Source organism: Eublepharis macularius, chromosome 2 (assembly GCF_028583425.1).
Source record: "Eublepharis macularius isolate TG4126 chromosome 2, MPM_Emac_v1.0, whole genome shotgun sequence".
In the NCBI taxonomy this organism is placed as follows: domain Eukaryota; kingdom Metazoa; phylum Chordata; class Lepidosauria; order Squamata; family Eublepharidae; genus Eublepharis; species Eublepharis macularius.
Window position 1 is genome coordinate 15,860,749 of NC_072791.1, and position 23,734 is coordinate 15,884,482.

A 23,734-nucleotide genomic window follows, 5' to 3' on the forward strand; every position below is an offset into this window, starting at 1 on the left:
CCAGCCTAGCCCTTTAAAACAACCTCAGGGGACAACCCGTCCCTTTTCCGTCTCTGACGTGAGCCTTCTGTTGCCAAAAGAGGAAAGATAGAGAGCTGCGCAAGATTTTTTTTCCCCTTAAGGTGCCTTTCATTAAATTATTTCTTACACACAAGATCCCAACAAACTGGAGGACTAAGTGCTTTTCCTTTCTGGTTTATCTCCAGCGGGTGTGAGAAGGAATTCTAACACTGCGACCAAAAAAGGTTAAATTCCTTTCCAGCTCTTTGCTTGCTCAAAGGCGGTATTTGACATTTAGCTGAATTTATATAACTTGCAAACAGTGACATGGTGGCTGAGAATCTGAGCTGAACCCTTAAACTCAAACTGAAAAGATATCACTTGCACATCTTTTTCACTTTGCCAGCTGCTCCTTTCCTCTCTGACGCTCGACATTACCCCCCCCCCCCGTCCCTTTTTGCTGTATACAGCCCCCAGCCCACCTCGGCCTTCAGACCTTTCAGATACGACTTCTTGTATTCCCCCTGCACTACCAAGTCTGAATGCCAAGATACTGGCATGGGGCAGAGAAAGGAGGATGCCAGAGGAAAACTGACCAAGTGAAGGCGGTTTCAGAAACTCATAGGCATTGTTTTGAAAATCCACAGTCCTTTAGAGAAAGAAAAGTTTTCTCCATATGCTTGTAAGATGTTTGTACAAGTTGTTGCTGTGAGGGGGGGGGGAGTCCAATTCAAAGGCTCAAAAACTCATGTTAGATAGAAATGTGGGGGGCGGTTAATCAGGATCAGGAACATTTCTTAGGGACAGAAGGACAAAGTCCTTATCAAGGGACTGTGTGTGTTCCTCCTGTTTCCAGGTATTGTCTTCCCTTGATCCCATTTGCTCTAATTTGCCTTGTTTTCTTCAGTAAAAAAGATTCATCTGCTTCTAGCCTAGCATGGGGTCATTTTGATGACGCTAGGAAATTTACAAGTTAAGCATGAAAGCAATGGCCTTCCCATGCTGTTTGTCTCCAGCACTGGTTATTCAGAGGCACACTGTTGCTGAACATAAGATTCTATGCAGCTATCATAGTTAGTAAGCTATAGTGCAAAATGTCCTTTCTCCAAATGTACAGTCCCTTCTCTGTTGCCCCATTTTTCTCCAAGAATCTACACTCCTCATATTGCATTGCCCTATCTTTGCTCAAACACATCTACTTTTTTCAACAATGATGCCCTCCATGGATCTTCTGCTCTAGGACTGGTCAAGGTTAAGCTCCTGCTGCCCCCTACATTTGTCTGCATTGGTAGTGGAGAGTGCTCTCAAGTCAGAGTTGACTTATGGCAACCCCTGGCGAGATATTCATGGCAAGAGACTAACAGAGGGGCTTTGCCATTGCCTGCCTCTGCAACCCTGGTCTTCATTGGAGGTCTCCCATCCAATTACTAACCAAGGCCAACCCTGCTTAGCTGCATTATTACATACCTTCCCCCAGTCTGGATCTATTTTTTTAAAGGTGGAACTCAAATCTACTGAGATGGTGCACCATAAGCCTTATAAATGTAAGCCTTTTTGTGTTTGTACGGTTATAAAATTTATTTAACAAGATGAATGCATTCAGGGATCTGTTCAAATGCAACTTTTTGACTTCATGCATTTTCCAGGGCTGCTCTGTGACTCTGGAAAGTTTTTGGTTTGCTTACTGAGAGTAATGAGAATTCTGTTAAATAACTCCCCTTCTTCCAGCTACCAACTGCCACCGGAAAAGGAGGCTCTCCTTCATTCTGCCTGGGCCAAGGCTTCACTAAAATTATATTTTGATTGATATTTGTATTTCTTACGAAATTCTACTTATCACAGGGTGATACCATCCTTTTTTCAAGTTCACAGCAGCATACCTGTTTCTCCCCTACCTCATTTTATTTTCACAGCAACCCTGCGAGGTAGATTATGCTGAAATCAATTGTTCCCACATCCCCCAGTCAGCATCATGAATCTAGGTCTCCCTCGTCTGGCATTCTAACCACTATGGTGTCGGAAATTACTTCGTGAACTCTTTTTGAGGGGATATTTGATGTGTCTTCATGGCCACCCAGTTACAAAATCTTCATCAGGTTAATTTGTTTAACAGTTAGGGACTTTCCTTTCTGATAAACCTTGTATGGAGGACAAATTCCAAAAGATTTAGAGGCAGAGCCTGGACAGGGCCTTCAGAGGTTATAATGCCATAGAATCCAGGCTCTGAAGTTGCCATTTTTTCCAGGGAAATTGATCTCTGGAAATTAACTGCAATTCCAGAACACCCGGCCCTACCTGGAGACTGGCAACCCTCTCCAAAGATCATAATTCCAGAAGGGAATTATCTACACAAAAAGCTTATACAAGAACTTTTTAAAAAATTCTTTAAAGTGCCACGATTCCTGTTTGTTTTTAAATGCGTCTGCAGCTGTCAAAAGGGTCTTTGCCCCCTTACTAACACATTTATTGTGGCTTTCATGACCCAGAGACCATGTCAGCAGATGCATGAAATATTAGCTTTTCTGTGTTGAAAAATCTCTGGTGTGTGCCTAAACATGTCTGTGATTTCTGAAACAAGCAGAAAAGGGGAGCCTGGGAGGTAGCGGGGTTCAAACCCCAAAAGGGAAAGCCTTCTTCAGGTATAAGCCTGGGTAAAGTAGAGGACATTTGAAGCTCTCTGTGCGTGTGGAGAAAAAGGGATTGTGGGTTGTGACCAGAACCCTCCTGAAGTAAAAGTTTGATGTAACCTAATGAGGAGCTGGAAAGGTCCAAAGGCAAACGTTTTAAAAACAGGAACAAAATATTACAGGTGTCAAATCACCCTTTGGGGGAGGGGGGAAGACTCCATTTAGAACCCACATTCTGCCATGGAAGCCGGATGGGAGACCTTGGGCCTATCTCACAGGGTTGTTGTGAGGATAAAAATGGAAGCGAATGGAAGCCGTTCTGGGAACCCATTGGGAAGAAAGGCGGGGTGTGCGTGAGGTAAATAAACGTTTATTAACAGTCCTTTCGTGACAAGCCAGTCTAGACATGCTCAAGCACAGCCTGTCGAGTCAGCTGAGCTGACGACAAAACTTTCTCCTCGTCTGAGGTAACACCGCCCCCTCCCCCTCCGAATCTTCCGGCTGCCGTTAGAAGCAAGTAGAAGGCGCTCGAGCTTAACCTGACGCGCAAGAGCGCTGCTCTATTTGCATAACTGCCGCCCAGAAGGCGTCTCACGCCCGCCCAGATCGCAGCCCCTGCAAATCCCATTGGCTGTCTATGACATCAATCCTTCTCCACCGTGCTGGCCTCCTCTGGAAGTTTCTGGCCGGGACGAGGAGCAGAGGCGTGGCCGTCAGGGAAGCGGGCGGAAGCGATTGGCCGGAGGTCCGAAAACGACGACGCGATTGGACGGGCTCATTCTGGCAGGTTCCAGAAGCGGGGGCGCGCCGCGGCTATAAAAGCTGAACTACTGCGACGGCAACGGCAGATCGCGCCTGACTTTCGAGCCGAAGGAGCGGGCAGCAGCTGAGAGGATTTGATAGACGGTTTCTCGGCGCGGCTTCTGAGAAGCTCTTCTGACCGCGTAGCAGCAACCATGTCGGGCAAGGCGCCTGCCATAGGCATCGACTTGGGCACCACGTACTCCTGCGTGGGGGTCTTCCAGCATGGGAAGGTGGAGATCATCGCCAACGACCAAGGCAACCGCACCACGCCCAGCTACGTGGCCTTCACGGACACCGAGCGCCTCATCGGGGATGCAGCCAAGAACCAGGTGGCCATGAACCCCAACAACACCATCTTTGACGCCAAGCGCCTCATCGGCCGCAAATTCGACGACCCCACCGTCCAGTCGGACATGAAGCACTGGCCTTTCCGGGTGGTCAGCGAGGGGGGCAAACCCAAAGTGCAGGTGGAGTACAAGGGAGAGGTGAAGGACTTTTTCCCAGAGGAGATCTCCTCCATGGTCCTGACCAAGATGAAGGAGATTGCTGAAGCCTACCTGGGGCGCAAGGTGCAGAGCGCTGTCATCACCGTGCCGGCTTACTTCAATGACTCCCAGCGCCAAGCCACCAAAGATGCAGGCACCATCACCGGGCTCAATGTCCTGCGCATCATCAACGAGCCCACAGCAGCAGCCATTGCCTACGGCTTGGATAAAAAGGGCAGCGGTGGTGGGGAGAAGAATGTGCTGATCTTTGACCTGGGTGGTGGCACTTTTGACGTCTCCATCTTGACCATTGAGGACGGCATCTTTGAGGTGAAGTCGACGGCTGGGGACACTCACCTGGGTGGTGAGGACTTTGACAACCGGATGGTGAGCCACTTTGTGGAGGAGTTCAAGCGCAAGCACAAGCGTGACATTGCTGGCAACAAGCGGGCTGTCCGGCGGCTCCGCACAGCCTGCGAGAGGGCCAAGCGCACCCTCAGCTCCTCCACCCAAGCCTCCATCGAGATCGACTCCTTGTTTGATGGGATTGACTTCTACACGTCTATCACCCGGGCCCGCTTTGAGGAGCTCAACGCCGACCTCTTCCGGGGCACTCTGGAGCCTGTGGAAAAGGCCTTGCGGGATGCCAAGCTAGACAAAGGGCAGATCAATGAGATTGTGCTGGTGGGAGGCTCCACTCGGATCCCCAAGATCCAGAAGCTGCTGCAGGATTTTTTCAACGGCAAAGAGCTCAACAAGAGCATCAATCCTGATGAAGCTGTGGCCTATGGCGCAGCTGTGCAGGCTGCTATCCTGATGGGTGACAAGTCTGAGAATGTTCAAGATCTGCTGCTGCTTGATGTTGCCCCCTTGTCCCTGGGCATCGAGACAGCTGGTGGGGTGATGACAGCTTTGATCAAGCGCAACACCACTATTCCCACCAAGCAGACACAGACCTTCACCACCTATTCAGACAACCAGAGCAGCGTCCTTGTGCAGGTGTATGAGGGCGAGAGGGCCATGACCAAGGACAATAACCTGCTGGGCAAGTTTGACCTGACAGGGATCCCACCAGCTCCCCGTGGTGTCCCCCAGATCGAGGTCACATTTGACATAGATGCCAATGGGATCCTCAATGTCACAGCTGTGGATAAGAGCACTGGCAAAGAGAACAAGATTACCATTACAAATGACAAGGGCCGCCTCAGCAAAGATGACATCGACCGTATGGTGCAGGAAGCAGAGAGGTACAAGGCCGAAGATGAGGCCAATCGGGAGCGGGTGGTCGCCAAGAACGCCCTGGAATCTTACGCCTACAACGTAAAGCAGACAGTGGAAGACGAAAAGCTGAAAGGCAAGATTGGGGACCAGGACAAGCAGAGGGTCCTGGAGAAGTGCCAAGAGGTGATCAGCTGGCTGGATCGCAACCAGATGGCCGAGAAGGAAGAGTTTGAGCACAAGCAAAAGGAGTTGGAGAAGCTTTGCAACCCCATCATGACCAAATTGTACCAGGGGGCTGGAGCAGCAGGTGGTGGGCCCACCATTGAAGAAGTGGACTAGATTGCTTTGGACTGGACTGTGGGAGCAATTTCACCCTGCTCTTCTGTTACTGCCATTCAGTCAGTGCCATTACTGGAGGGGTTTTCCTGCGGGAGGGTGTGGGAGCAGGTCCTAATTTGCTCTCTGCTGTACCTGGGAATACACAGCCAGCTAAGTTTGTTGCCGATAGCGTTTGTTTTACTATTCAGATGCCCATGCTATTCGGTAGATTTGTTTCTTATGTTCACTGTTCTTAAAAATGCACTTGAGCATTACCATTGAAAGGGGGTGGAGGGAAGAAACATTTCAAGAGAGCATGGAAAATGTTATGCATACAAAATATCTTTAAAGTTTTTGGAAACTCTTGGTCTGGTTTATTTTGAAATTTTGGTAATAAAAGTTCCTTGAAGCAAAACAAAGCTCTCTTATTTCTAAAAATAAGTTTACTTTTAATGGGATAGAAGAGTAGAGATTATGGGTTTAGTGATGCTAAGAGCTGTGATAGAAAATGAGGCCAAGTGTTTGCACTTCCACTGTAGAAACTAATTGCCAGCATCTCTTGAAAATCCTGAAATGCTGGTCTTCTCAGGCAAAGCACCTCTGCTTATAGTCTACTTCAATAAGCTCTACCTGTTGGTAAAGATAGAATTCCTAAAATGGGAAAGTGGAGGGAATGGGGTTGAATTTTTCATATAGGTTTATTAAAGTTTCTTTTTTATGCCACTAACTGCTGTGACAACAGGCAGTAATTCATTTGCATCTTGTTCTTCAACAGGCAAAGCTTTTCCTGTGTTATGTTTCTATGCTCTGCCGATTTGCTTAAGAATTGCCTGTCCTGCAAATTTAAAGGCACAGGAGTAGAAAAGAATAAGAGTCCAGGAGCACCTATAAGACTAACAAAATTTGTGGTAGGGTAGGAGCTTTCGTGAGTCACAGCTCACTTCTTTAGAGTATCTGAAGGCAGGCGGGTTCTCAGAAAAAAGTGATCATACTCTTTTTACTAGCAAGTGGGATTGGGTTCTCCAGGTTTTTTTTAAAAAAAGTTAGTAGTACTAATTGTTTTGAACACTGTGGTTGGGCTTCCAAAATTAATACCATCACAACTCTCCCAAGCTGCAATTAGTTTTGCTGTGGGTGGGCAGAGGCAGATACAGCATTGAGGGAGGGGGGGGTCGGCTTGCCAACAGACCTGGAGAAAAATGCCCTGTCCTTTTAATGGACTGTGTACTCCCTCCATGCCATGAAAAGCAAGTTGTGGGATGCTTTAATCTCCAGATCTGTTGGCAACCCTGGAAGCTGCAGAATTATAACACAAGATCTGGGGCACTGATAAAAAACTTTCTTGTCACTCTTGGCAGGCTACCTGCAAGAAAAGGGTAGATAGGTTTTTACAGCTATAGGATTGCCAGCACTGCAGACTTGGAGAAAAAAAGTCCTGTCTCTTTAACACAGGCTAGTATGTGGGAAAGGGCAGCTCTTTTCTTGGCATGCAGGTAAATATTCTCTGGTGAGCAACACCCAATTAAGCATGGGAGAAACATCCTCTTTAAGATCTGTTGTGGGGGAAAGGACACAACAGAAAACAACTGAATTGAAGCATGAGATTGGTCTTATTCACAGCTGTTCCACATCATGTCTTGTTTGGACCTTACTTTAAATCTCCCAAGTCAACTAGCTTGAAAATGGGGGATTCAGGATTAAAATAGTGTTAAAAATGGCTGCTGTTGTCAACCACACTCAGATCCCAGTAGTTTTCTTTTGGAGTCTGCAACTAACTGGATTCTAAAAAGCAGAGGAGTTAAACAATTTCATGACTTCACATGGTGGCCTGCCTTTGTAATTAGTTAACTGTGTAATTAAACCAGTTCAGTAGCTGACACCAGCATAAAAACAGTTGGGTGGTGCAGATGTCAGCACTCTGATTTGATATCTTTATCTGGCTAAGCAAATGGAGCCTGGTCGGCACAAGCAAACCCAAACAATGTGTTATGAAAATACCTTCCCGTGTGATTTCAGTTTAATTATGAGGGAGCAGCTTGATGATATGCACACCCAGAATTCTTGGAAAATAAGTTTCTGAAAATTGCTTACTATGCCCATCAAAGCATTCTGGTTCTTGCGTACACTTACGGACCAGTCCCTTAGGCATGTATGCTTGAGGCTTAAAGTTCCACTGATTTCCTTTGGGCTTACTCTCCTGATAAAAGTGAATTGGGGAGCAGTCTTCCCAGCAGCTCGTTGTGCTTTGTTTTGAACTGATCTGCCTCATCATTGCACAGGAGTATATTTGCTGATCATATCTGAACCGTTTTTGTGTGAGAGGGTACAAGTAACTGAAATGGTCATGAGGTTGGGATGTTCCAACTGTGGACAATCTTTTAGAGGGGACGGGAAGCAAAGCGAAAAGGAGAGTGGATTTTACGGCTAGGTGTGGTATGCTAACTTGCTTTTTTGATTCTGACCCCTTAATTGGAAAACTTCCTTCCCTGCAGAAGTTCAGGATCTTTTTGTTGTGGTAGAGAGCACATTCCATTCTGCAGCCTATTATTCCACCTGTCTTTTGAACTGTGCTTTGCTTTAGTGATGACTGCAAGATCTGAGCACCCAAAAAGAAATATTGAAAGGGGCTGATGCCCATAAAGTATGGATATCATCCCTGAGCTATTACTTCACTTCTCTGGGCTTGGAGGATTTGTCTTTCACCCACAGCCAGTTTGTAATATATTATTGGTAGGCCTGCTTTCACAAGCACAGCACGATACTCAATAGAAAGGAACTCCAGAAACTGTAGCAAAGCAAGAGGATGGTGCAGCTTGGAGCGCTTGGACTTATTTGCTTGGAAGTAAATCCTACAGATTCCAAAGGGACTGACTTCCTGGTAAACATGCATGGGATCATAGCCTTATATAATCACTGACTGAGTCTGAATCCCCATGTACCTATTCCAAAGTTGGCCTGCTTTGTGGGAGTCGTTTAAGAAGGGCCTTACTTAGTAAACGTGTTTTCTGAGAGTGTGATTGGACTTGTAGCAATGTGGATGGGGGTTAGTAGCTAAAAAGAAAGAATACAATGACATTGAATTGACCACTTTCTAAAGGCTGTTGCTTTAAACAAAGATTTCCCTTGAAAAGAGCCTGGCCTCTGGCCTCCGTGAGTGATTTAAGATTAATGTGGCAATGAGTACTGGAGATTGGAATGAGTGTTGACAGAAGGAATCAAGATGCAGATTGTGAACAAATAGGCCAAGAGTCGATCTCCACACTTCATGTCTTAACTTGATCAGTGCTTCTTCCCCTTGCTTATATCACAAATACGATTTAAATGTACCTGCAGAATTTTTTTCCTATTGCCTTTATACCTTTTAAATAATAGTAATAATAATAACTGCGCTTATATACCACTCTTCTAGACAGATTAGTGTCCCACCTAGAGCAGTGAACAAGTTATCCCCGCAATACAGCTGGGGAGCTGGAGCTGAGAGGAATGGCTCACCCAAGGCCACCATCGAACCAGTTAGAGGTATGGCTGTAGTCTAGTTCATAACTACTAGCTAAGCTCCTCTGATGGAAGTATGAGCAAGTATTAAAGCACATGTACCAAATATTTTTCAGTTCCTTTCTTCTTGGAGGGCTACTGGATGCAAAAGAGAACAGGTTCCTATATCCTTAAAGGTGTGTGTGTGGGGGGGGGGGTGTCCTGCAGGGCTGGAAAAAGCTGCACTTGTCAAAATTCTCTCCTGCTATAAAACGTAGGGTTCTGCCTGGCTTTGCATCTGGTGACCTTAAGCAAGATGGTGGAAAGGAAGGAAAGCCTAAAAGTGTGATTGTATAGCACAACCTGTAGATTACTCCCCATTTCTCCCCCCCACCACCACAAACGTCCATGATCCTCTACTTGTTGAATCTTTGAAGGTCACAAAAGAGACTTGGGAGAATCCTGAATTTTAAGCCCAACAAGATGTATAGTCTATTTGGTGGACATTTTAGAAATTTTCTTGAGTCTTTCACTACACATCTGCAGGTGGCTTCAGTCAATTCAGATCACCAAAAGATCTCAGCCTAGTTAGGTTGTGGTAGCAGAATTTCCTGCGTTGTTTCCCAAGCTGGGCTGAGGTCTTTAAACAGTTAGAAAAGGGACAAAATTGGGTGGGGACCAGTTCAAATCCTCACTAGATTCTGCCAACCACATGGGCCTGTCTTGCTTGATACACAGTGCTAGCCTTGGGTTTGCCAAATTGTGTTCATGCTTTAAGGCCTATCGTGAAAAGAAAATCTTTAATGTGTGAAGTGGCCCTATAGAGTGGCAGTAATGGTGTGAAATGGAATGGCTCTTACTTCTACTCTGCTCTTCCCAGTATATCAATTTGGAATATTCTTACAAGAACCTAAAAATTCTGGTGTTTGGGCAGAACAGTCCTGGGATGGATGGAGGGGAGGGGGCAGGAAAAATTCCAGCCTTGATACGTTCCTCTTTTTCTGCCGGCCAGGCCCTCATGAAAATAATTTGGAGGAACATGCGCAGCAGCAATCCCAAGCATTATCTGTTGTCCCTCACTTTAAAAGAGTTTTTGAGAGAGAAAATGCTGAGCCATTTCCCTTTGGCAAAGTGATGCTTCCAGAGGGAAGCAGTCTGTGAGGGAAGGAAGCCCCCTCCCCTCAGCTACTTTCACCACAAAAGGGTTCAGGGCAGCAGCCGATTCTCCGTTTTATCCTCATAGCTATCCTGTGAGGTGGGTTAGGCTGAGAGAAGATCATCCAACGAGCGTCCATGACAGAGCGGGGATTAAAACCTGAGTCTCCTAGATCCTGTCTCACACTCAAACCACTGCACCACACTGGCCAATCTGCCCCATGCAAAAAGCATGCAACAGCCGCAAAGGCCAGGGTGGTGTAGTGGTTACAGTGTCACACAAGCATCTGGGAGACCAGTTCAAATCCTCACTCCTGCCATGGAGGCTTGCTGAACGACCTTGGGCCAGTGACACACTCTCAACCCGACTTACCTCACAGGTTTGTTGTGAGGATAAGATAGAGGAGAGAAGATTGATGTAAGCCACTTTGGGTCCCCACTGGGGAGAAAAGCGCAGTATAAATGACATAAACAATCCCCTCAGCTCCCCTTGTTAGAGGCGCTACAGGTACTTCATAGAATAAGCCCTCCCACTTTCTCCCTATAATTATCCAACACAATCTCCCACTTCTGTTTGGCTTGATAACTGAAGGGAAGATCCATGTTAAAAAATGGTACACCTTTATCAGTTGCTCACCTGGGCAGCAATAACATGAAGTTCTGGCCTCTGTGCCCCTACTGGGCAGTCATGTGGTTGACCACTGTGGGAAATGGGATCTGATCTAACAGGACACTGTAGCCAGTGATACTACTACTACTACTACTACTACTATTCTACTAATAGTAGTAGTACTACTACTCCTATTTGATTTATATACCACCCTTCAGGACAACTTAACGCCCACTCAGAGTGGTTTACAAAGTATGTTATTATTATCCCCACAACAACCACCCTATGAGGTAAGTGGGGCTGAGAGAGCTCTGAGAGAGCTGTGACTGACCCAAGGTCACCCAGCTGGCTTCAAGCAAAGGAGTGGGGAATCCAGAGAGCTGATACCATTCTCCCCTCTCCAAAAGATTTCGGACCAGATCCGGAAGGATGAGTGTATATTTGCATCTGAGACAACACATAGTAAAGCCCTCATGTGGAGTTTTTTGGTCCATATATGAGAATTTGCCCACATCTGGCGACACTGCTGTCAACTCAGATCTGAGCAGTGCACGTTGGGAAATAAGCTTTGCTATTTTCGGTGCAGCGTGCTTCCGAGGAAGTGGGCTGAGGATAGTGGCCAGCGTGAGAGGAGACAAGAGAAATGCTTAATGCTAAGAATTTGAGGGTGACACGCCTAGAATGGAATGAGAACAGATGAAGTTATGCTGCTGGCCATTTCCGAGCATTATCTTAAAAGGAGGTTTCTGTGTGCTTGCAAGACAGCACAAAGACCTCAGGCCCATCTTTAGCCCTTGTTTTTTCAAGAGCAGGAAATTGGATTTCAGTTGCCACAAACCTTTCATCGTTGAGCCAAGTCCGTCACACAATTCCTTTAGGAGAGCAATAAAACATCTCCGAGAAAATGATGCTAAGTACGCACAAGAGAACGTCTACCATTCCTACACTTCCACATTTCTGGCAAAACTCAGAATCTTTCTGACACTTAATAAGAGAAATGACAAATGCATTAAGTGATAGGAATTTTATTTATTTATTCATTCATTCATTCATTCATTTATTTATTTATATTCCGCCTTTCTCACTGAGACTCAAGGTGGATTACATAGTGTGAGATCAGTACAATCAGTGGCAAGGACAAGGGCAGGCATTTCCATACAGTGTCAAGAACATTTCCATAAATGATGTCATGGGGTAAATGAATACAAGTTTACAAAGACATAGCATTTGCAAAGATCCAATACAGGGTTGAAGGATTGCTGAAACAGAACGTAAGCAATTCTAGGACTGACATTAAACAACATGAAGCACAGGTAGTGTATAGGAGTACGTATTTAAAGCAACAGATAATACGTAAGGCAACATAATGGTGAAGTCTGTGGTTCCTAACTCATTAGCGAAACGTCTGGAATCCCTTTCCTACAATACTGCCCTCTTAGTTGAGAAAAAGGCCTTTTGGGAATAATAATGGGAATAATATTCCCCTTTATACAACTATATTTGCTACTGAGGACATCATTTAAAATATTTAAAATATTTATATCCTGCCTTATTGCTTTGGAGTCAAGGTAGCTAATCATGAAGAATTATTTGCTATCCAATATGTACAGCCACATTAACCGTATGGCTATGTTGCATAATTGCAGGGACTCTTAATAGAGTGAAAAAGGCCACTGAGGAATTGTAGATTTGAGAAAGAGAGAGAGAACTTTTTCACCACCTACATATTCTTTTTATAACTTGCATCTCTTTTAATAGCTTTTTCAAAAATAAACTGACACGTGTTCCTGTATCTCTCCTTCAGTCAGGCCGCACCGCTAAGCTTATGAAATGAAATTCTTCTTCTAAAATTAAGAATTTAATAACAACAACAACATTCAGTTTATATACCGCCCTTCAGGACAACTTAATGCCCACTCAGAGTGGTTCACAAAGTATGTTGTTGTTGTTGTTGTTGTTGTTATTATCCCTGTGAGGTGGGTGGGGCTGAGAGAGCTGTGACTGACCCAAGGTCACCCAGCTGGCTTCAAATGGAGGAGTGGGCAATCCAACTCGCTTCTCCAGATTAGAGTCCTGCGCTCTTAACCACTACACCAAACTGAGCAATGGACTAAAATAAATTTTACTTAAGTAACAAATTGGAAGCATTAGGCTGCCTACAGCCATTTATTTTCACTTAATCTCACTAAGTTCCCCTCCATACTGCAGCATCTGTCTAGCGTGGCTTTTCTCCATACAGGTCCCACGATCTTCCAGCCTAACATTTTGGGTATCCAAAGAGGATTCCCGTCTCCTCTTTTCAACAGTGGAAAAACTGGCTGGATCTGACCCATTTAAAAAGCCTGTATGCCATTCAGCTGTGCGGAGGGTACTCCTCCAATGCATCTGCTCAAGTGGCGGCACACTGCGGTCTAGTGTTTGAACCACATGCCGGTAAGCAGGCAGATGTCCGGTGTTCAATGCCTCTGATTCTTTCCAAATCTAGGATTTTATTTCCCCCTCCGGTCAGTGGGCTTACTAGTACAGCAGAACCCTATTAACTTTACATTTTGCTAGACTGCAATTAGCAAAATATGAACAGAACTCCGAGATTACGAGCGCTTCGTAGATGCAGTTGTCGAGCGGCAGGTGATGTTTCAGTTTTGCCCAGTGGGCACCTGCAAGTTAGGCAAATGCTGGCACAATGGAGTCATAATTTGTTTTCTCTTTGATGTTCTTTTTGAAACCAACACATGAAAAGGACTACAGAACACCTGGGAATTAAAGGGTGCGATCACAGAGGAATATTGTTTGCAATTAATCCGGGCCTTGGAGCAATTCTCCTTCATTTCAAAGGGGCCTATGCAATTTGCAAGCAGCAAATGGGTACATCTCTTGAGGCAAAGAGAAACGTTTATGAATTCTTCATGGTGGGTTTTTGAGAATAGTGAATTTTGAGGGGGATGAGGATTGAAGCCATTGTGGTAGGGTTGCCAGTCTCCAGGTGAGGCCTGGAGATCACCTGGCATTGCAACTGATTTCCAGACTACAGAGATCAGTTCTCTTGGAGAAAAAGACTGCTTTTGAGGGTGGACTCTGTGGCATTATACCTCGTTGAGCTCCCTCCCCGTGCTCCATCCCTGTCAACCTGGAGTTGGCAACCCTAGGTATGGTAGATAAAATGTTGGATTTGGCCCAGGGAGAAACATATTTCTTTTATGTCATCCTTCCTCTGAGGTTCCAGTCCTTCCTCATGTCCAAACAAAGCATACAGGTTCAGTTTTTAAACAAATCACGGGTCCAAACACAGAATTTCAGGCACATTTTGTTTGAAGGTGAAATTTACAGAAGAAAAATGGAGACAGACAGATTCCATCTATTTGGGGAAGCATGACACAGGGAATGGGAGCAACTGCCAATACATTGCATTGATTAGGGAATAGAGCCAAAATGTCACAGGCTGGGCGAATTGACTTATTTTAATAGACAGGTAAAAGGTAAAGGTAGTCCCCTGTTCAAGCACCGAGTCATTACTGACCCATGGGGGGATGTCGCATCACAACGTTTTCTTGGCAGACTTTTTACGGGGTGGTTTGCCACTGCCTTCCCCAGTCATCTACACTTTACTCCCAGGAAACTGGGTACTCATTTTACCGACCTCGTAGGGAACAATAAAAAAAAATCTTTTTTTTCTTTTGCAGGTTTCACTTTCACTGTCTTGAATGTGGTTGGAAACCTGTGGACAGAGACTTGCACATGGGAACCTGGGAGTCCCAGCTGCTGAGCAATGTGTTCTCTCTGTGGTTCTTAGCAAATTCGTTGTGCTTCACTGTGAACTCAGCAAAACGGGATTTTAAAAACAAAATATCAACGAGAATTCTAAATACCCCATGCACTATATACACCGTAAATGGTGACGACTCTGGAACGGCACTGAAGCAAATCCCAAGCTAGGGATACAGAGCCAAGCCACTCATACGCACAGGATGAATTTTAATAACGATTCCTTGTGGCACTTTATTAATGTTGTTTACTAGAATGACCACAAAGCAAATTCCCAGCAACATCAAAATAGCTGGCACCACCTGAAATTAAAAAAAAAATTAAAATCAGCAAAGAAGCAGATTGAAAAGCTTTCATTAGTGCAAGCCGCTGGGGTTTCATATGTCCTATACAGAAGCTTTCTTCTCTAAATTGCACCAGGCACTAATTGAACACTCCAGCTTTCCTGCTGTGAGGTCCAGCGAATGTTGCTCCCAGCCACCAACTTCAGCCCCGAGAATTCTACCGACCGGTGGCTGCGGCTTTGATGTTGCAGAAGTTAGTCTTCCTTGTTGCTTGACATTCTATAACCAAACCTGTTAAAGCCGCTTCACACATGGTGATTTGTAAGGTGTGTGCCCCCAGGCTGATAAATGCTTTTGACTGAAAACGCAGCAGTGGGAACAGTGGCCTCCATGTTGCTGCTATGGAACAGTGATGGTGGAAGGGATTGATGTGCAGAGCGGGTGGGGAAAGCGACACACTGAAGGGCAGTATTGTGTACTGGTTAGAACGTCAGACTAGGATCTCCTGCCTGGGTGACTCTGGCAGTTCGCCTCCCGACCTGTACCGTGTGGTTGATTACAGTTGCTGCATTTTAAGCTCATTAGACCCCATGTTGTGACTTTAATTGTGTTTTAATTGTGCTTTGATGGTATTTATTGTGTATTGTTTGTTCTGGTTGTATCCCGCCCTGAGCCCGCTTGAGAGGAGGACGGGCTAAATATTCAATATAATAAATAAATAAAAATAAAATAAAATCCCCACTCTGTCATGGAAGCTGGTTGGGTGAGAATAAAAGGAGGAGAGGAATGGCGTAAGCCACTTTGTCCCCGTTGTCTTCCCACTGCTTCTCCCCTGTACTCCCCCAGCCAGTCAGCATGGAGACTGTAAAAACAGTGGGAGCCCACAAATGGGGGAAATGCTGGAAAAGCCTATATCCAAAAATGTATATAAATATTTATAAATAGATTTCAGGTAAAGTGCAAAGTGTAAAAGTGCTATGCCCTAATATAAACGCAGTATTATAAACACAGTCTTATAAATAATTTCAGAGAATCCACATATATAAATAGATATACAAAAATGTCTATATACAAGAATATTATAAAAAGGTAAAGGCAACGGCCTGAAAGTCCGGAAAGTCAAGTAGACATAAGTCCAGCGGCACAACTCAGAGTGATGCCTGTTCTCTTATCTTCCCAAGGCGTGTAGACGAGATGATACTCCTGAAGATTACATGAAGGTATCCAGCAGGTAAGTATATGTAGATACAATTCGAACTTGTCTTTCTGTATTCTCTTTATAGGTGAATCCAAGTCGAACTGGAATTGATGTAGACCCAACAAGAAACCGGTTATAGAAAACTTGTTTCATAAGGAAAACTTCATCAGGGGTCATACAACTGTTCCACCTCAAATCAACACACTTGAACTCTCCTGAGTGTCTGCTGCGGCGCAGTCGGAATCTCGGCCGTGTGCGCAAACAAGGGGTTCCCAGTCTGCTATGTTTGCCGGGAAATGGTACGCTGGCCTTTGAGTGTATGTATTGCAAGGAACAGCTAAACTTACCAGGTTTGCAGCTGTATAATGCATAAATGGTCATTAGTGCCTGATAGGGACGTCAGGAATTCAAGCGTGTTGCCCAAATAGGAAGTCTCCTTAATTGGTTGGGGGAATTAGCATTAAAGAGACAAGCGACAGGGGGTAACTAGGAGTCTCCACCAATGTTTACAGGGATTATTCCCTTAGAAAACTCTCAAATAAGGCAGGTAGATGTTCAACAAGAAAGTTTTTTTTATTAAAGAAAATTAAAAGGCAAACATACAGAAGAGCACACACAACATGCATACAAGACTAACTAGGAAAAGCAGGGAGGAAACGGAGAGAAAGCAGTTTAAGGGAGTGCGATAATTACCAGTCTCGAAGATAGGAGGGGTCCACAGAGGCAGTAGTGAAAACAACCAGCGTTTCATGGCAGGAAGAAGAGTCTCAAATAAACTTGAGGGTGGGTGTATGGATCCAGAACACACACAGCACATGGCTGGGAAGCCCAGTTATATGGTGAAACGTTCCCTGGTGCAAGCTTGGTGTTTTGCTCTCAAAAACAATGGCTTAATGGTTTGTCTGGAGGCAGAACAATAAGTTGGGAGAGGTTTGATGGTTCCTATCTGGGATCGACTATAGGTGAAAATATTGCTTAACGGCCTGGTAAGCACTGGGTGGGAACGCTACCAGATTTGCTGAATAGCTGTGATTAGGATCAGTGGGTGAGGGGGAAATATAGCAGGGCGTTGATGGAATTAGACAAGAGTTTTCTCAGGAAACCTCATTATCTCTGTCTCTCTCCTAGGGTTGCAAGGTCCCCTTATCCTCCTGGTGGGAAGTGGGAGACCTGGCACTCACCTTTCTTGTGGTGTTTGTGTGTGTGCGTGCATAGCGCATGCTTGCTCTCAGGCTGTGTGATGACATCACTTCTGGGAAGTGACGTCATCACATAGGGCATCGTGCTGCCCTGCGAGTGCTCTCATGCTTCACAGCGGGCTGATTTCAGCCTATTAGGTGCCGAATCGGGCCTGTTTGGGGCCTAAATTGGCCCACTGTGAAGTGCAGGAGCTCTCCAGGGCCCTCCTGGCAGCACTCCCGTGCTCTGCAGTGGGCCAAATCATGCTAGTTTGGGGCCCAAATTGGCCCACTGCAAAGTGCAGGAGCATGCTGCACCGCCTGCGAGCATGCTCTGGCACATGCATTCTCCCGCCTCCCCCCACCCCCTGCCAGCCAGGTACCAGCCAGGACTGGTAACCCTAGTCTCTCATGAGCGTGGAAGGGCTGTCAGTCAGTCAACCAACTCTGACTCATGTTCTAGTAGTTTTCCAGGCTCCTGCCCAGCTGGCATCTGTTCTGGTCCAGGCCGTGCCTTGGACTTATGAGGGGCATTTATGATATTCCATCCATAAAGTGCCCCCTTAGTGTGAGGAAGGGGTCTGATTGCTAACAAGCGGGCTGCAGATGATGTCGACCCAAGAAAAGGAAAGCCTTTTTTTAACCCTGCATTTATTTCAGATCTGTCGAAAATGGGAAACAAAAATGTGGAGTGGAATAACCATAACATCAAATGTGTTACTGGAGAGACCCCTAGATAAAGAGGCCTTTGCTCTCTCTGGACTGGGCTGGAGTAACCATTATACCAAATATGCTACAGAAGAAACCCCCAAGAGAACAGAGGCCTTTGCTACATGATAATTATTTGGAAATAACTTCTTTTTCCTGGGCTGCTTTAAAATGCTTCCAGAGAGCATGGAGCTAGACAGTGTGCTGTGCTTGTGATCGCAGGTCAAAAGAAGAACACGCAGACAACGCTGCCTTATACTAAACGGGCCCATCAGTACAGCCAGTATGGCACGTTGACAGGCCAGGCTCTCTAGGGTCTTCGGCAAGATCTTTCACACCATCGAGTGCCTGGTCCTTTTTAAGTGGAGGTGCCAGGGACTGAACCTGGGACCTTCTACATGAAAAGCAGAGGCTCTTCCACTGAGCCACAGCCCCTCCCTAAGAACATGGCATTTAGGTCACAGAGGTGCGGGAAACAATCTAGGGACTTTTACCCCAGCTCGGCACATTCCTTTTTGTGCCAAGCCTATCCATCTTCCTCATACCGAAAAGCAAAACGCTGCAGCAGGAACATTGTATGCTGTGAGTCGGCAGTGGAAAAGTACAGGGGAGCTGCTCAGAATACGCTGTCTATGGGATGTTCTCCGTTTCTATTCCTGAGGGGTGGAACTGCTTATAGGGAATGGGAGGGGGGGATTGGCAGGAGAACTGCCTGGCAGAGAAATACAGGGACTAGCAGCTGCTGTGCTGGGAATGAATTTAACCCTGCAGAGATCACAGGCTAAAGATTGTTGAGTGCTCGTCTAACCTTGGAAGCCAGGGCTGTTGTCAGCAGAGGGACCTGCCCTTTCGAGTGAAGCTCAGAATCCAAGAAGTGGATTCAGGACACCACATGAAAGCCATTTCTCAATGTCCTATCTTCTGTTGCATGAAAACATGAAACTGCCTTGTGCTGAGTCAGACGCATCAGGGCCGGTGTTGTCTACTCAGGCTGGCAGCCGTTCTCCAGGGTCTCAGGGGGCGGTCTTTCACATCACCTCCTACCTGATCTTTTAAACTGGGGATTGATTTCTTCATTACAATGAAGAAATCAGAAGGAGATTGAGACTCGAAAGAGCAGCTGTGAGGGAGCTAGAGAAGATCCTTAAAGGTGTCTCTCTGGGAACCAAGATCAAGATAATCCAAATGATGGTATTCCCTGTTGCCATGTATGGATGTGAAAGTTGGATGGTGAAGAAGGCTGACAGGAAGAAAATGGATTCATTTGAAATGTGGTGCTGGAGGAGAGTTTTGCAGATACCATGGACGGCTAAAAAGACAAATAAGTGGGTTCTAGATCTAATCAAGCCGGAATTCTCCCTAGAAGCTAAAATGACAAAACTGAGGCTACCATACTTTGCTCACATCATGAGAAGACAAGGTTCTATGGAAATGTCAATAATGCTAGGAAAAGTGGGAGGCAGTAGGAAAAGAGGAAGACCTAAAACGAGATGGCTTGACTCAATAAAAGAAGCCACATCCTCGAGTTTGCAGGGTCTGAGCAAGTCTGTTAATGATAGGACATTTTGGAGGTCTGTCACTTATAGGATCACCTTAGGTTAGAGGCAACTTGACAGCACATAACACACACACACTGGGGATTGAATCTGGGACCTTCTGCCAGCCAAGCAGATGCCCTACTCCCCAAAGGACTCGTGCTATGAGGTCGTCTCCTGTCCAGGCCCAGTCTAACTGGGGTTCATCATTAAATGCTTTCAGACTATGGTTGCCAGCTCCAACTTGGGAAATTCCTGGAGATCTGGGGGGTAAAACCTGGAGAAACCTGGAGAAAGTGGGGTTTGGGGAGCAAAAGAACGTTGGCATGGCATCATTCCATAGATTCTACCCCCAAAGTAGCCATTTTCTCCAGATGAACTGATCTCTGTGGTTTGGAGACCAGTTGTAATTCTGGGAGATCTCCAGCCACTACCTGGAGGATGGCAACCCTATTTCAGACCTATAGGATTGGGGTGAGGCAAGAAGGCAGCAGAAAGGAGGGAACAGGGCCAATAAAGTCAGGTAGCAGCCCTATTGTTATTGCAGATCCTGAGGCATAAACTCTGAAGATCCTCAGGAAAGACATGTTTATTTGCTCTTCAGAGGAGGTAAGCTGCCCCTCCTTTCCTGGCCAGTCAGAAGAAAAACTGGTAACGGTGCCTTTGGGCAAGTGACTAATTATCTCCATTCTCCACCCGTGAAATAAGAACATTATTTTTTTCTCTCTTGGTGTACTTTGAGCCAGAGCTTAGAGCTAACGTGCTACCTTCTCCTGGGTGTTGGGAAGCAAGACAAGAGGCGAGGCTCAGAGCTGCAACCAAGTCTGAGACTTTCTTGAGCCTTGCTCAAATGCACAAGAATTCTCTTAAGCATGTACAGAGTGCCTTTCCCCTCAGCATTAGCAAGAAGCGGGAATTGTGACACCGGGAATTAGGATTGTGGATGGCTGTGCGTCTCATAGTCAGCAATTGTCAGAGTCAGTAAGGTGCAGGAGTTACAGCCTTGAGGACAAAGGATTGTTTTCTCACTACAGATGCTAATTTTCTGCATTTCTGCCCCTGCTCTAATCAGACTAATTACAATTTCACATTGTATCTCCACATCCTATCTTATTTCTTTGCAATACCCCTCCCACCTTCTCACTGGGATAAAAAGATCTCCATTCTTACACATATCTGATAAGGGGGGGGGGCTTCCTCTCAAAATCTTGTTGGTCTTTCAGGTGCTACCGGACTCAAATCTTGCTAATCCTGCGTGGGGAGACCGGTGTTCAAATTTGTACTTATACAACCACACAGGTTGTTATGATAATATAAGGAGGAAGCTCTGTGTGGAGAACTCCCTGAAGGAAAGGTGAGAATATGCAAATGTCATGACAAATATTAATCAATATTATGAGCTACCACCACAGACTGAACTTTTCTTCTGCCTTGTCCTCAGCACAATGCACCTTAGCTGAGAAAGTTCACGGGTCTGTGGCCTGATTTACACATTACATAATACACATAGTATAGCTTGGAGTTCCCACTCTGTGGAACAGGTGTCATTTGTGTGTTCTCAGTTCCCATGTGTGTAGTGCTCAATCTGCCATGTTTAAAGAAATCAACAGGAGTGTTACACAGAGGCAGGGCTTTTTTCCAGCATCTCTTGAAAATGGTCACATGGCCGGTGGACCCGTCCCCTGATCTCCAGACAGAGGGGAGTTTAGCTCACCCTCTGCGCAGCAGCTCGGAGGGCGATCTAAACACCCCTCTGTCTGGAGATCAGGGGGCGAGGCCACCGGCCATGTGACCATTTTCGCTGAGGGCGATTTAAACTTTAAAGTTTAAACTTTAAAGTTACTGAGGGCAATTTAAACTTTAAAAAACTCCCCCCTTGTTCCAGCTGACCCAAAGTGATGTCATTGCGCGGTCTAGGGTTACCAGCCTCCAGGTAGTGGCTGGAGATCTCCTGGAATTACAACCTGTCTCCAGGCCACAAAGATCAGTTCACCTGGAGAAAATGGCTACTTTTGGGGGTGGACTGTATGGAATTATGCCATGCCAAAGCCCTTTCCCTCCTCAAACCCCATTTTCTCCAGGTTTCACCCTTGAGATCTCCAAGAATTCCCCAACTTGGAGCTGGCAACCCTAGCACAGTCCCAGGAACGTGCGCGCACTTTGCGCATGCGTACGTGGTACCAGGGGCACTACCTCCCGCCAGGAGTTGCCCCCGTGCTGGCAACCCACTGAGTTCCACCACCTCTTTTCCCAGAAAAAAAGCCCTGCATGGAGGGCATAGACGTAGCCATGGAGGAAAAGGCTTCCTGCTTAGAAACCAGGACTTCCAGGCAGGTCTAGCCTGCCTCTCTCTCATTTTACAAAATGGTGCCCTGGACTGTTCTGAAGAGGAATGAGAATGTCATTTGCTTCAAAGCCAAATAGCTAGATTGCAATTCCCAAGAAGCACAAACAGGTGATGGGGATATCTTTCTTTATCTGCACTATCTCTATCTCTTTAAAATAAAATCTTTTTAAGGATCTCCTTTTCTGAAGCTCTGCCGCCTCCATAATGCTGGGGCCAGCCCTGTTTCCAAATCCGCTTCTCTTCTTGTCCTTGATAGATATGCAGCATCGTTGCCAAACCCCTGAAATATCTCAGGCAGCTTGTGTAATAGCAATGGCAGACACAATGTGCACAATGCTATTGTCAAAAAAAGGTCACAGAGTACAAGCAAAGAAATGGGCAGGCCTCAGAGTTGGCCTGGCAGTGTTAGATACAGCTAAATCACCAGCAATCCTATTTAGTCATACCCCTATTTAGTTATACCCCACCTTTCTTTCCAATGGGGATGCAAAGTGGCTCAACGTCATCGTTCTCTCCTCTATTTATCTTCACGACGACCCTGGGAGGTAGGTTTGGCTGAGACAGCGTAACTAGCCCAAGGTCAACCAAACAAGTTTCACAGCTAAGCTGGGTCTAGGGTTGCCAGCCTCCAGGTAGTGGCTGGAGATCTCCCGGAATTACAACTGGTCTCCAGGTCACAGAGATCAGTTCACCTGGAGAATATGTCTACTTTGGGGGGTGGACTTTATGGAACTATGCCATGCTAAGGTTCTTTCGCTCCCCAAACCCCACTTTCTCCAGGTTTCACCACTCAGATCTCCAGGAATTTCCCAGCTTGGAGCTGGCAACCCTAGCTGGGTCTCCCAGATATTAGTCTGACAATCTAACCACTATGCCTCTCTGTTAAAAAAGATTGCCTGTTGCAAGGATATGCCAAAAAGCTGGGTAGATTTTTTTTGCTAAATAAATAAGTCATAGGATGTGACACTGGAGTCCTTTCCTTGCAACATATACATATATTCCACATTTTGGAGAGCAGGGTCGGCCTGGGTCAATAATTGGATGGGAGACCTCCAACGAAGACCAGGGTTGCAGGGGCAGGCAATGGTAAACCACCTCTGTGAGTTTCTTGCCATGAACCCTGCCCCGGGGGGGGGGGCGTCGCCATAAATCAGCTATGACTTGAGGGCACTATCCACCACCAGAAAAAAAAATTAGACTTTCTTCTGAGTTAGTGCAATGTACTGGTTGGAGTGCTAGACTAAGATCCAAGAAACTCATGTTCGAATCCCTTGAATCCCTGAGTGAATACACTCGCCTACCTCACAGGGTTGTTGTGAAAAAAAACAGAGGTGAAGTCTCAGGTAGGTGGTCTTGTTGGTCTAATGTACAACAGCAGGATTTGAGTCCTGTGGTGTCTTTGAGATCAACAAGATTTTCAGGGTAGACGCTTCAGAGAACTCCCTTCAGGTGTTTGAAAATCTTGTAGGTCTCTAAGGTGCTACTGGACTGAAGAATGGTGTTGTAAGCCGGTTTGGGTTCTACACTGGGGAGAAAGGCAGAGTAAATTAGGGTTGCCAGCTCCGGTTTGGGAATTTCCTGGAGATTAAGAGATGGAGCCAGGGAAGGGCAGGGTTTGAGAAGGAGAGGGACCTCAGCAGTAATGCCATAGAGCCCACCCTCCACAGCAGCCATTTTCTCTGTGGTCTGGAGCTAAGTTGTAATTCCAGGAGATCTCCAGGTCCCGACTCCCACCTGGAGGTTGGCACCCGAAATGAAGAGTAAATAAATAATGCCCCTGCAAAGCCTTGGGGAGTGTGCACTTAAATCTTTGTTTCAAAGGGGGCATTTTGGAAAGCACAGCAAGCTGCTCCGGCCGGAATAACAAATCTCTTCCAATGCAAAGCTGCTAAACCATCAGGAGTCCGGACGTTTCAACCAACGGCTGCATTGCATGATGGGACTTGTAGTCTTTAGCCGGGGCACCAGCCGTTGTATTCAAAGGCGAGGGAACGGTTGCTAGGACGCCGTCAGTAAACAGCGCTTCAT

At 46.0% G+C, this 23,734-nt stretch overlaps 1 protein-coding gene across 1 annotated transcript; it reads left to right on the top strand.

Annotated features, from left to right (window-relative positions):
* Positions 1 to 3,487: 3,487 nt before the first annotated feature.
* Positions 3,488 to 5,889, top strand: HSPA2 (heat shock protein family A (Hsp70) member 2). Its single transcript, XM_054971013.1, has one exon. The coding sequence runs from the start codon at positions 3,584 to 3,586 to the stop codon at positions 5,474 to 5,476; it is 1,893 nt and encodes a 630-aa protein (XP_054826988.1). The 5' UTR covers positions 3,488 to 3,583; the 3' UTR covers positions 5,477 to 5,889.
* The last annotated feature ends 17,845 nt before the right edge of the window (positions 5,890 to 23,734 follow it).